At 38.8% G+C, this 13419-nt stretch overlaps 1 protein-coding gene across 1 annotated transcript in view; it reads left to right on the top strand.

The window, feature by feature from the left end:
- SPIDR (scaffold protein involved in DNA repair) overlaps positions 1 to 13419 on the top strand; it is a 115012-nt gene that overhangs the window by 97338 nt on the left and 4255 nt on the right. The window contains exons 5-10 of the mRNA XM_088536366.1: positions 506 to 593; positions 2832 to 2975; positions 3073 to 3132; positions 6601 to 6799; positions 7893 to 8045; positions 12680 to 12773. Of these exons, the coding sequence (XP_088392492.1) occupies positions 506 to 593; positions 2832 to 2975; positions 3073 to 3132; positions 6601 to 6799; positions 7893 to 8045; positions 12680 to 12773 (738 nt within the window). The remainder of the gene's footprint in view (positions 1 to 505; positions 594 to 2831; positions 2976 to 3072; positions 3133 to 6600; positions 6800 to 7892; positions 8046 to 12679; positions 12774 to 13419) is intronic.

The following is a 13419-nucleotide window of genomic DNA, read 5'->3' as shown; positions in this document are numbered from 1 at the left end:
TTACCAGTTTTTCTATCAGATGTTCATGCCTGAGCATTGCAGGCTTTCCTGAAAGCAGTTACGACTAGCTGTGAGAGAAAAGTAAGCAACAAAAAATGATAGAGGCCAAATGTTTTGTTCCGTCTACCAGTAAAACTGCTGTGTCACGAAGCTGTTCCTTAAAAGAGGTTGTATTGGTATTGGTGTCCTCTGCAAGCCAGCATTCACCCCAGTTTCCCTGCTGGCTGTTCGTGGCAAAGAATTAAATACGACTTGCTTGTCGCTGAATGTCATCTGTCCCTTGCCTTGCTCTCCACCCTGCAGCAGAAAAGATGGAGTTTTAATGAGACCAAATCAAAAACAGCTTCTGGAAAGCAAATGTGATTTAAAATTGCTTTCAGAATCATGCGATGGTTTGAATTATATTATTCTTTTAAATTAATATTTAAATAATTAAATTGATCTTTTTAGTATGACATGCAATATTGGAAAACATTTTAAACCTGATTTTATTGTTCTTTTGAAGGACATTAGGACTTTTTAGTCTGATAGACAGCTTGTGGCCTCCAGTAGTGCCTGTAAAAGTTCCTGGGCAAAGTCAAGACTCTGAAATGGTAAGTCATATTATTGTGGAAATGTATTTCTTCACTCACAATTACTATTTTTATTGGTAGTGTAATCATGTTTATTTTGGGAATCAGTTTCTCCCAGTCTCTTTAGCTACTGCGTTTTGTTACTGGCTTTGGCTTCATCCTACCCTAACCTGGATCCCTCTGGATCAGGATCACGTTTCCAAAATGATGCAGTCATCAATCCTCCAGAGCCAAAATGGTAGAGCATCCAGGCAAATTATTCCTCTCCCCTCCTCGCTGCAGGAGGGAGATATTCGATAGTGTGGAGCCAGCTAAGGAATCTGTGTACAATGATATAACCGAACCCGTCTGAAAAGCTTTTCAGCCTTAGATTCAAAAGTGCTTTTCTAAAGTTTAACTTTCCTGAGCGCAGCCTGACTGCTGGAATCAGGTCTTATTTAGCTAGAGTGATTCTGACTCATGCTTGTCCCATGCGTAGACAGTCAGAGGAGGAATATAAAAGTATTCTTCATGTGCTAAAAGACATTTTTTTTCCCTATGATTGTGTGCATGTGAAAAATTCCACTGTGAGATATTTAAATTTAAATGGATTTAAAGTAGTTACTATTTTTTTGCAGATTTAGAATTACATCCTTTAAATATCCTTTAACTATCTTTTCTATTGGAAAAGGGGTTTTGTCGTACCAAGTGGCATTTTGGTAATATGAGATCATTTGAGAAGCTTCTGAATAACCAAGTGTTCATGCTGTCCTGCTGTTTTGTGTAGCTGTTTTTTGGGGAAGGCGTTTGTGGTATTAAATTTTGTTAGAGCCTAGAAGTCGATCAGGATGGAAGATTTAAAAAAAAAAAGAAAAAACAAGGGAAATAAAGGAGAAAACTGAAGATGAATATTACTTGTAACTGTGAGATTTTTTTTCTCTACAAGGTGGTGTTATTTACATTGTATGGGGATTTGCGTTGAAGAATAAACGTTCAGTCCTTGTCCAAGTGAAACCCAGTGAAACTGCTCTTCCCTCCTTTATTTTCCCACGATATTTAAGAAATCTCAGAAGAGTGGATTGTTTTCTGTGTAAAAATGTTGTAGACAACAGAACAAGAGCATATACGGATAGAGCAAAGCTCCTAAGTGTCATTTAGCCTTATTGCAACATTCATGCATTCTTCGTTTTCTCTATATTAATAGCAATCTAAAAAGCGAGGAAACTTTCTATAATGATGCAGTTTACACTTCTGTCCTAAATTTGAAATGCTAATTCATTCCAAGGAAGATCAAGACTTACAATGTACAGTTTTGGGGAGAATGACTTTTTTTTATTTGTGATATTTTTTTCTTGATAGAAACTATAGTTTTATGCAAGCAGATAGAGTTTTACACATAGAAACCTAAATAGTATTACCAACACACTGTTAACGTTGGGAAGAGATCTGTGGAACTGACTTCTTTTGAGATGCATGTACATTCAGTTACCTTATTTAATAGTCCGAGGCAAACAGAACTTGATTTGATGGCTTTTTGCCTGTTTTTTTCTTAATGCAGATTTTTTCAATGAGTTCGCAGCTGTTTTTAATAGATTCATTTTTTTCAGTAAATGAAATGGTTTATTAACAGAAAACATCTCTAGAACAGCGTTTTACCAAATGCACAATAAAAAAAAAAAATTGCTATATTGTCTTTCGTTCCTGAGAAGCTGTTCTTGTTTGGGATCTCATTAAATGGAGATTGATAAAGTTGTTACGTCACAACACTTTTTAAGGAGGAAAGAAAAATTTTGGCATAGCATAAAGAGAAAAAAAATGTAGTTTTGAGTTCCTGTTCTTCATTATCTCCTTGTGCTGTCCTGGATTTAATTTGGTGTCTTTAAAAGTTCTTCAGCTGTTTACTATCACAAAAACCCACCCACATGCACAAGTCCCCTAATCTCAGAATAGTTATGGATATTAAAACAAAAAAAAAAAAACAGGGTACTCCTACCATGTTATAAAAATAATGTAAAAACAACAACCACTTTGAAATAGTCACAGTGAAGGCCAAGTGTGCCAAATAATGAGATGTTTTTCTAATGAGGATCAATGTCAAATTCTGGAAAGGATGATGCATACAAGATGATTTCACTTGTTGTTTTATTAAATCAACTTCTACTTCAGTGAATTGTTATTATTTAACCATATCTCTATATACTTACTATTATTATAAATGTTGACTGACCAAATGGAAGTGTCTTTTTTAAAGTTCTGTTTCTTTTACTTATTTCTTAACAGATGACAACTAGTCTTCCTCCTCCCAGCTTCTGTTATATTCTTGCTGTACACTCTGGTGAAATACTTATGAAAGTAGATGAGGAAGAAGAGATTTCTAATTTGTACCAACCACCAGTTGTTCATGGTCTAAAGGAAATTTTTCAGGTAATCTGCTTTAGAAAACAGATAACAAATACTTGGTAACATTACAATTTTAATGCCCTGTTTGTCTCATTCCCTGTTTTTGCACAATTATTTTCAGATTGACCGTTGTAATGTATGCTGTAGCTTTTGGGCACGGGTGCTGTATCTACGTCTGCAGGTAATCTTTTCATGTAGCAATGAAATACAGTTAAGCTCAACAAAATGTGCGTCAAGAAAGCAGCATTGATCCTGTTGAGGGGAAAAACATTTTCTATGGATGATTTTCCAGACCTGTATGAGCAGAATTATCAGCAAGTCTAATATGCCTGTGAATGGGTACAATGAATTGCATTTTCAGTCCCTGTATCATTTAGTCTAGAAGATTAATTATTTCTCAATTCATTGTTATCTAATCAGAAACAACATTTCACCTGGATATCGGTAAGGAGCTCCCAGGGAGTTAGCTGAGGCTTGCAGTGGAGCTAAATACTTAGATACAGCAGAAAAGCTCCCAGCCAGTTGAGTGTCTGGGGATAGAATTTAAGAGACGATGGTTATATAAAAACACAGTTTTGCTCTTTGCATGCAAGCAGACAATTTTTGTGGACTTCAAGAGAAGCCCCTCAGGCAAATTTGGCTTTTATGGTCCAGTTAGTAAAAAGGAGGAACTCTTAGGTAAATACATCTGTCATCCATATTATGTTGGAAAGCTTATAATTATGTTTTATTTATTTGTTTCTGAATGACGCTACAATTTTCTTTCAGAATGTTGCTAACTCCCTCAGTAGTTAAAGGAATTTTTTGTTCCTGATTTATTTATTTTTTCCTGGCAACTGGATCCTAGTACAGCCAGCACTGAGTCCTGGTGGAGGATAATTTATAATTGTCCATCAGCACAAGAAGCAAAGTGTGAATCAAAGCATATGAACCAAGGACAAAGAAATTCCATAACGGGCAGCAAAATAGCTGGAGATACTCCCCACCACTGTGAGACCCAGATTTAACTGAGGTCTCGTCCTCTCGCCTCAAGAGCAAATACTTTACAATTTGATTTTTAGGCAGGGAGAACTTTTAACTCCTGTGATGGGGAGTATCTTTTCTCACTTGGCGGTGTGTTCTCCATGGTAAGTGACAGTGGGGCATTTGCATGCATTTGAAATTACAGCCAGCGTGATGTGATCCTTAGGGTGCTAACAGAAAGATGGGCATGTCTATGTGTGGGCTTGTCTTATTTCCAAGAAAACTGTTTTATTAAAAAAAAAGAAAAAAGAAAAAAAGATTATAGAGATTAGGTAGTGGTAGCTTAGCCAGACATTTTTGGTTTCAGGCATGAAACCAAAACCAACAGCATCTGAGATGTGCACCGTCAGTATTGTTGCACTGTCAGTATTGTTCTGTACATGTATTTTATCACTAAATTAGGGAAAAGATGCAGTATGCCAGAATAGATATGTTTTTGAAGAATAAGAGCTTGTCTAATAGAAGAACCAAGTCAAGTTGTTCTTGCTGCTGGAAGGTTTCTTAGCTGCTTTATTTAATGGCTATTCACTAGCAGAACTGTAAGCACTAAATTATCATAAGCAAACAATACGGAGCGCATACATTTTTGAAAGTAATATTGCAAAAAGCAATAAGAAGTATTTGGCTTTTACATAACTGCTCTATGAATGGAAAGGCACGTACCTGCTGTTAGTGTATCAGTTCCAGAAGAATGTCACAAACAGCAGCTCGTTTATTGCCAGAAACATTCATCCTTCCCATGCAAAACCGTCAAACTGGAATATGTGAAGAAGAAACTTATTTTGCAGACTTGTTATTAAATAATCTGCTATACCGATTATTTCAAATGTGTTTTAAAAATAGTATTTATTCAGTGTAGCTGCAGTATTCTGAGATGCTCCATTTGTGTAAAGGAGGAATGGGAATATGCCTTTCGTATTACTCGGAATCTGCGCTGCGGTGCCGAAGGAATATGAGGAAATATATTCCATCTGTGGTTGAGGAGCTGTCCTTCCTTATAACTCAATCCTGCTGCTATTTGTCTGTTGTGTCCTCTCTGTTCAGAACAAATTGTCACACATAGCAAGATGATGATTTTATACTAACTTGTGATTTTTGCTGTTGTTATTATTTATTTTTGCATGATTCTTCTGCAGGCTGGCCTTTAATGTGTTTTAGCAGTTCTCCCGGGACAGCTTTAGAAATCCTGCCTTTGAAGTTGTTTTAATGCTATCTCTGTAGAGGAGGCACTCTAAATGCACGTAGCTGCTATACAGCGAAACCATGTAAATGCAACAGGCAGCACATATTGTATTAAGGGACAACCGTAATAGCTAAGTTAGTTACAAATTTTACTAGTAATTATTTCCTATTACCATAATATTGCTTCTTAGAGCTGTTAGCGTGAATGAAAAGCTAGTTTAGGATGTTTAATGTTTTCAAGGCTTGAATTTAATTGCAGACAAAAAGTTGTGGTTCTCGTTGCATTACGTTAAGATCGAGAAATGCAAATTTGGAACTAAAATATATTGAATATGGATCTTAGCAGTTGCTGTACTATTTAAACATAATTTAAATATTTTATGCATGAATTTTTATTTGAGAGGCTAATTAATAATGCAAATTGTTTAAATTACTAAGTAACTTAATTTCAGTTAAGTATTTTAAAATATTAGAATCTTAAGAATTGCAAGTTGCTTGGGCTGATAAATGTGAAATATGTTTTGTTATTAAACTTAGCTTTTCCTCAAACATGGGAGAATTCACACAGACACGCAGGTTATAAAAGTTTTATTAGAGTAAAAAAAAAAAAAGTGTGGTCAAATTGTCAAATTGTAACCCATTGAATTTGTTAGAGGCTTTGGAGAAAGCATTGATATGTATAAAATGTTTGTGTATTCTGTCTTCTTCTCATCGTAATATTAAGAAAAAAAAACACTACTGATAATTGTTGTCAGCCATGAAGCCTGACATAACATGTAGGTATGTTGGTTGTGACATCATTTGTTTGGATATACCTTATTTTAACCACAGCAGAATATTTTTATATCAGTTTAAGCAGGCAGGATACTTTCGTTGTCATGGTGGATTCCTGTATTTCTTACAAGTCATCTACTTTCCTATTTTTGTGTTTCATTCAAAAATTTAGAGATTTGTTTGTTCAACAGAAAGGATTTTTCCAGCTTTGTAACTTATAGTAGCTCTTAGCCAAGGAGTGGTGCTCATGAGAATCAGATAACAAAACATGGGAAAAAATGCTTACATAGAAATAAAAGTAGTAATAGTCTTTCTTCTTTTAAGGCAAAAAAATCATTTAAGTCTTTGTTCATAAAAGCATATAATTAACTTTTTATAAAGTATATTTTCAGATCCCAAGTACACTCAAAGTCAGTCAGTTATATTGTGACGTGATAGTTGTTGAAGGTAAAGCCAAGATCCCAGTGGGCCAAGCTCAGAAAGTTAATTTAAGGTAGATGTTAGTCTTTATCTGAGAAAAAAAATCCACTAAAGCTTTGATACATTTTTATGCACAAACCCTAAAAATAGTAGAGTATGTCAGTTTTACTAGTAGCTTGAAGATGTTTTTGTAGTCTTTCATTTTCCATGTATTCCATTTTTTTTCTTTTTTTTTTTTTGGAAACCGTAGACAAAACACAATGTTCCTGTGAATCAAAGGGAGATTTGGCTGTTTGTGACTGACTGCACATTGCAAAATGTGGTGCCTGCAGCTCCCAGAGTCGTGGCCGTGTCGGTCGCGGCACCGTGTGTTCTGAGCACAGAGGTGGTGGAAGCCCTCGCTGTCACCTCGCGCGTCGTCTTCTTCAGGGACGCCCTGTGGGCAAAGGGTAAGCTTGATTCCAGCTGGAATTGCACGGGAATAGCATCCTCATCCCTGTCCCTGAGGCCCTCAGGGACTTTCATTCTCAGGTGAACATGAAACATGGCAAGTTTTGGAAGAGAAATAGGAAGTTGGGCGTAACTATGGGTTACCCGATAGTTTTGGTTTTCTTTTTTATGTTTTTCCCTTGATCTCCACAGTAAATGGTAAATTAAGTGATCTTATTGTATGCCCATTGATGTGTCTGTCTGTCTTCCCTGGTGACTGTTGAATTTAATGACTAACGTCAATCAAAATTGATAGCTGATAGAAGACTCAAAGATATTAGGAAACTTGATTTCATTGTTTTGGTGTTCTTGCAAAATTTGTTTTATTGAACTTACTGCCCCTAAAAGGAGCAAGATGGTGAATCTAGAGGCCTGATAGCTATATTAGGAACTATCCTACACCATCTTAGCAGTGAGCCATTACCACTGTGCAGATCATTAAGAAGATAGTTTGATTCTCCATTCGTCCTGTAGTTGCTCTTTCGTTTGGCTCACCTACAGTTTCATTTGTTGCATCCATGTGTAGTTCACATTTGAAGCCAGTGGCCTTCAATCAGTGATTTGGAAGCACCAGGCTGTGTAAATGTTCCAGGCTGTAACAGGCTCAGTGTCCTGTTACTGCATCTGCTAACCTGTCCATTTCCCTTTCCTAGCAGGGCTTATACCTGTTTCGTGCAAATTGGGGGAAAAAAAAAAATCTGCTTTGGAAAATAAAATATTTCACACACCTTCTCTTTATATTGAACACCTGGAGAGGAAGATGAAGAAGCAGCAATAGCTGCCTATTCCAGGGAATCTGTTACAGTCCACTCTGACTGAAGTCCCATTCTCTATGATTTTCCTTGACATCTTTTTCCCCAGGAGCCAAGAAGTGTAACAAGAGCGGGATGCATATATCACTGAAATCAAAATATTTTGTCATGGAGAAAACCTGACCGAGACTACCCATCTGTTTAGCAGCTGGCTGAGATGGTCGTCTTTATTGGCCATGACAATTAACGTGGTCACCTTTTTCCTTGTTACTGTACTGAACTGAAATGTCTCTGTTGGCAGGTAGGATTATTTGTGTTGAACGCACTGTTCTGCTATTACAAAAGCCTCTTTTGTACTCGGCTCCCGGTGCTGACCTCAGTGAGCTGACTGGCCCTGTCAGACTCGATGAGCTGGATTCTGCCACACAGGCCAACTCCATCTGTACTGTAAGAGGTTTGTATGGCCTTGTCTGAAATGAATGAGCTTAATTCTTTGTGTTCACTTTAATCTTTCAGGTTCTCAGATTGATTTCTTGCACAAACGGTATACAGGGACATAAAAGCATGGTACTGCTTTAGGTCATTAGGATATTTAAGCTTTTGTACCTCTTTGCAGGCTCTGTTTGTCTTCTAATGGCCAAGCTCTGCTTGGCTACTGCTCCCACTCGCAATACCGCAGAATAAATGTTTGATATACAATATGTTTTATTATATTCCTTCCTACACTGTCTTCTCTCAGGAGCCTTCTGTTCACACCAGCCTTGTTGATATTGGAAACACCAAGGTATACCAACGTTTTTTCGGCAGATGGATGTGTTAGCCAGGTTCCAAATGGTAGGGATCAGCTTCTGCTTTCCCTGAAACTTTGCTGAAATAAGGCAATTTCATGTTCCACCATAAACATCTTGCTTCACTTGGCCAATACCTGCTTACCACTTTGTATCACTGCTCTGTCTAATACCTCTGTCCTGTCACTAAGCACGAAGAAACGTTTCTTACAAGGTATTTTCTAACTTCGTAGTCACACAGAGGTGCTTCTTACCGCGTTATGTTCTAACATTTTGTCCAGGCAGCCTTTTCAACTTCACAGTTGTGGGGGGCTGTTAAGGAAAAAAAAAATGTGGGTTTAGATGCAATTTTCTTTCTTAATTTAACTCTTAAGACTACAGTAACCCTTGTAGAAAATTCCTGATACTGATTCACCTGTACACCTTCAAGTGCTCACTGAAACGTTTGAAAGGATCCATAAAATAATGGTAAATAATGGTACCAAAGTGTAGTAATGAAGCCTGCCAGCTCTAAAGCAATATACTACAGCAAAACAGAACAAAAAACAAACAACTAAAAAACCCACTCAGAACCATTAATGAAAAAAAAAGAAACTACTATTTTGCTAGAGCCACTGGTTAGCAATGTCTCCATGATTAATCTATGAGCACATTGTACTGACAAATCTTAAACTCTAAAATTGCATAATGAAAAACAAACACAACTACAGGCACTTCACTCTAGGTCTTGGTCATTATGCACATCTCCCGTCAATATTGTGAGTTGCATGAAAATATTTTTATCACCGGTTATGAAATACTTTTTGGCATTTCTTTTTCTCAACTTTTTCAGTAGTTGTGCTAACAGTTATCACTTCCCCGCTCTTACTTTTTATATACCAAGCAAAAGAAATGCCTTTCTTCTTTTGTCACTGTGTGACAGTCTATACACTAGGATAAAGCAAAATATTTCTCTCCTTCCTTTTTTTTCTTTCCCTGCAAAGCACAGAAAGCCTTTGTGATTCTTTGTATAAACAAGCATTTCCTTTGCATACCTCAAAGGTGTCAGGCTTTCCCTGTCCTTATATATGGAAGAATGACACCCTTAATCCTACAATCTTGTCTTTGTCTAGTTTAAGCTGAAATTTGTCTAGGTAGCTTTTATCAGTATGTTCCCACACTTCTGGATTCATGTAGAATAGAAAATGCCTTTTCTTATACCTATGCTACTTCTACCTATTTCACTTCCTTTTGTGTGCATGTGCTATTGTAACTAAACTAGTTTAATTGCATTTATGATAGCTAGTCACTGTTCTTAAATCTCTTTGGTTAGCATTTGTGTCTTGCTAATGAAGAAGCAGAGTTAACAGCATTAACCCTACTTTGCTGGTGAGAACAAATGTACCCAATAGAGGAATTCATGCAGGAAAAGATACGGCTGCGGAATTCCCTCTCCATCTCTACCTCTTCTAGAGAAACTCAGGTCTTCTCGCAGCGTGAGGCAGTCTGTACTGGGTTCCAGTGTTCACTGCTGCCCTCCTTTCACTTCCTGCACTTCTGGTCACCGACGTGCGCGGTGCGTAGCCTCCTCTTGCACGTGGAGGTGCCGCGGAGACGCTGCCTCCTCCTGCAGCGTCACTCCTGCCCGTCCTTCTGTCGCCGCTGCTCCTTCTCCCACACTCCGGGATTTGGCAGGATACCTTCTTAAGGAGGCTCCACTGGAAAAACATCTTCTTAGTCAGTGAAAAAAATGTAGGTGGTCATTCAATTCCCTGTCCAAAGATGCAGCAATTAATCACGGCATCAGCGCCGCTGGGGATGCCAAGTTTGGTGGGAGGGGGTGCAGACCGTCCTGCCTGCCAGGCTTGGCCAGACGAGTCGTTGTTTGGAAGGGAAATTTAGGAAAGAGTTTAGCAGGTGTATAAATAGAATCATAGAATAACTGTGTTTGTGGGGAACTTCTGGAGTTCATCTAGCCCAAACTCCTGCTCAAAGCTGGGCCAACTGCAGAGTTGCGTCAGGATGCTTGGGGCCTCGGAGTACTCACATGAACCAGTGTCTCCAAGGATGGTGATCGCACAGCCTCTCTGGGCAAGCAGTTCAAGGCCCAACCTCACTCCCTGGGAAGATTTTTTTTGTTGTTGTTAATATTTATTTGGAATATTCCCTGCTGCACCTTGTATTTAAATATTTTCACTAGTGTTCAGCCAGTGAAGTCTTCCAGTAGTACTTGGTCAGATTCTCCCTCCCCCCAGAAGGACTGTGCTGTGATCCAGAGAGATCCACGGAGTTCATCAGTGTCTCAGAGAGGCTCCGTCGTATCAGCTCTGCAACGGGCAGCGTGTTGCTCTTCAGCAGAGGAGTGAAAGCCAGTGGTCACTTACTGCTGCCAAGTTTATTCTTTTAAAGATGGGTCTGTCATTCTCTGCTCTGAGCTCAGGATCAACAGAGATTCAATTTCTCAGCGCCGTTCATTGCAAGCTGATTTCTGACCTCTTTTTCCTGTATAGCAGTGGTTAGGATGATTTAAACTTTGTCAGTTCATGCTGTACAGTCTTGGAGATGTTGATCACAACACAGGAAAACGCCGAGTAGATGTGAGAATCAACTTATGGCTCGATGTTTCCATTTAAAATAAGGATCTTGGCAGAATATGTGACAAGTCTCTGGACTTCTCTCAGGCAGAATCACAAACCTTGACCAGGCATGCAGCAGTTGGGCAGCTTAAACTTGAGCAATCTCTTTGCCTGCGAAGAGGCTGCAAATGGCTCTCCCTGGGTTATCATCTGATCTGTTGCTTCCACAAGGGGACTGTGCACTGGCATCAGAATAAGCCTTTGTCCTGCACACTGTCTAACCAGGATGATCCTGGTTCATTTTCTTCCTGTGCATTTGTGTTGCTTGTGCCCTTGTCTCCTGCAGCAGCAATGTAGTATAAAACTGAGGAGGAGACAACTGAAAAGGCTCTGAGGGAAGAAACAGATCTAAGAATGCTGTGTTGAAATGAAAAGGTGAAATTCTTGTGACAAAAAAGACACCTATTCAGCAAGCTAATTTGGTAGTGGAGGCAGTTTTTCATGAACGGAGGAAACATGCCTGTGTTGTGGCAGGAAGTGTCCTACATCATAGCAGCTGATGGAAACTCCTAGTGTATCATAAAAGCTGAAACTATTTAAAGTGATTGTTGTAACGTTCCAGCATTCCAAAGGTTCCCTCCAAACTACCCAGATTGATTCTGTCAGGGTACCCCCTGCCCTGTTCTGTGCATGAAAATTGGGTCATAAATGTCTGAGAAAGGTTGTCTGTTGTAATAGAGAATCTGAATGTATCTGAGAAAGCAGGATGTTCAGACTTGATGTCCTTTGAATTCCTAAAGCAAATTCAAGTTTTGTTGCTGATATGTCTCTCCCACCTTTGTGCCAGTCCTTGTCTTAGGAGAGTGGAAAGTAAGGAAAGGGAAGGATTGCCACCCTGCTTTGCAGTCAGTGTAAATGCTCCCTAGACTCCAAGGCTTTATCTTGCTGCATCTGTTGGAGATTCTTGCTCCCTATACTTCTGTTGTACTGGAATGAGGGTTTATTCTATCGCAGTTCTGCTCTTACAGGTGATCCACTTTGTACAGTTCAAAACACTTGTGCTCTTTCCATAAATAATGCTAGTAATTACTTCAGCATATCATTACCATAAAATCTTAAACACTTCTTACTGGCTTCTCATAAAACTCTGAATATATTTTTCTTGCCAAAGCTAGCAAGGCCCTTTATATTAGTCCAAAGTAGCTTTGGCGTTCTCTTCTTAGGCACACACTTACATCTGTGGGCCAGATCTAATCTCTGTTAAATCAATGTAAATGAAGAATAACTCCATTGTTAATGGGATTTCGCTGGCATCACTGTTTCTGAAAAGGTTGTGTCTCCTAATTGCCCTGTGTTTCCTAAATATTGATATCAAGCCATCTGACCTGGTGACTTTTGCAAGTACTTCTTGCCAAGGAAACATCAAAGGTCCAGCAAGAAAAAAATCACCTCCAGATGACAACAACAAAAAAAATCCTAAACCAAGACTTCTGAACCTGTTGGGAAGAGTGATTTTCGTATCTCTCTCCTTCTGTCGTTAGGCTGTTGGTGCATTCTGCCACACTGACACTGCTTTTTGGAAGGTGGAAGGAGAAAGAAGGAGACATTGTCGGAAAAGTTGATTGTTGCTCTGACATCATGAAAGAAATAGTCTTATTCTTAAGATAAGATCAAGCCTGTGGTGAAGGCAGGAATTTGATAGCTTACATTTAGTATTTTGTAAGAATTTCTTTCTCTTTTTTTAGGCACTATTGTTGGGGTTAATGAGAGCACTGCTTACTCCTGGCCTACCTGTGACAGATGTGGCAGTGGAAAATTGGAACTTTATTCCCAGGACAGGTAAGAGTCAGTGTGCTCCTTAGTATTCCAGGTGTTCTGCAGATGTAGCCATAACAGCAACAGGTGATGCAATCGTTCCTGCAGGCACAGGCTGCACTTTGTTCCTTCCTAGCACTGAGACAGAGTATTTTTATTGCTGATGAACAGATAATAGCAGCAAGGTTAGATTAATTTATTAAAAAAGATACAAGCAGATATTAAGTGGGTTGAATTTGTAGCAATCAAAGTTTTGCAAGCCAATCCTGAATACTAAAGATTTCAGCCCCCTGCAGTACAACATTAATTTAATGCACGTGCCACATAACTCATAGGTCTGATTTTAAGGTCCTTGAACACTAGTTTCTGTGGTTTTCTGTCCTGCATCGTTACCACGTGTACCACTAATTCACCTCCTTTTTAAACTCATCTGTGATCCTTGCTATAAGTTACAGAAATGTGAAAAAGAGATGCATTCAGGCCTATTGAGTATATAACCTTTCTAAGAATAATGCAGGCTACTTCTGGCAATATGAGTGTCACAGATGTGGGTGCTGATCTTCTATCACCTGTTACCAGCTGCAGTGCCAAGTCCCCATCACTCAGGCATGTTGGTGGGAAGCGTCCCCTTAGCTGCTTAGCCCGCTTGCTCTTGCAGAGTCTGAGATAG

The sequence above is a fragment of the Tinamus guttatus genome, unplaced genomic scaffold (genome assembly GCF_059628265.1).
Source record: "Tinamus guttatus ecotype Peru unplaced genomic scaffold, ASM5962826v1 Tinamus_guttatus_pri_ptg000659l, whole genome shotgun sequence".
Taxonomy (NCBI): Eukaryota; Metazoa; Chordata; class Aves; order Tinamiformes; family Tinamidae; genus Tinamus; species Tinamus guttatus.
This window is presented reverse-complemented; position numbering and strand designations above follow the sequence as displayed.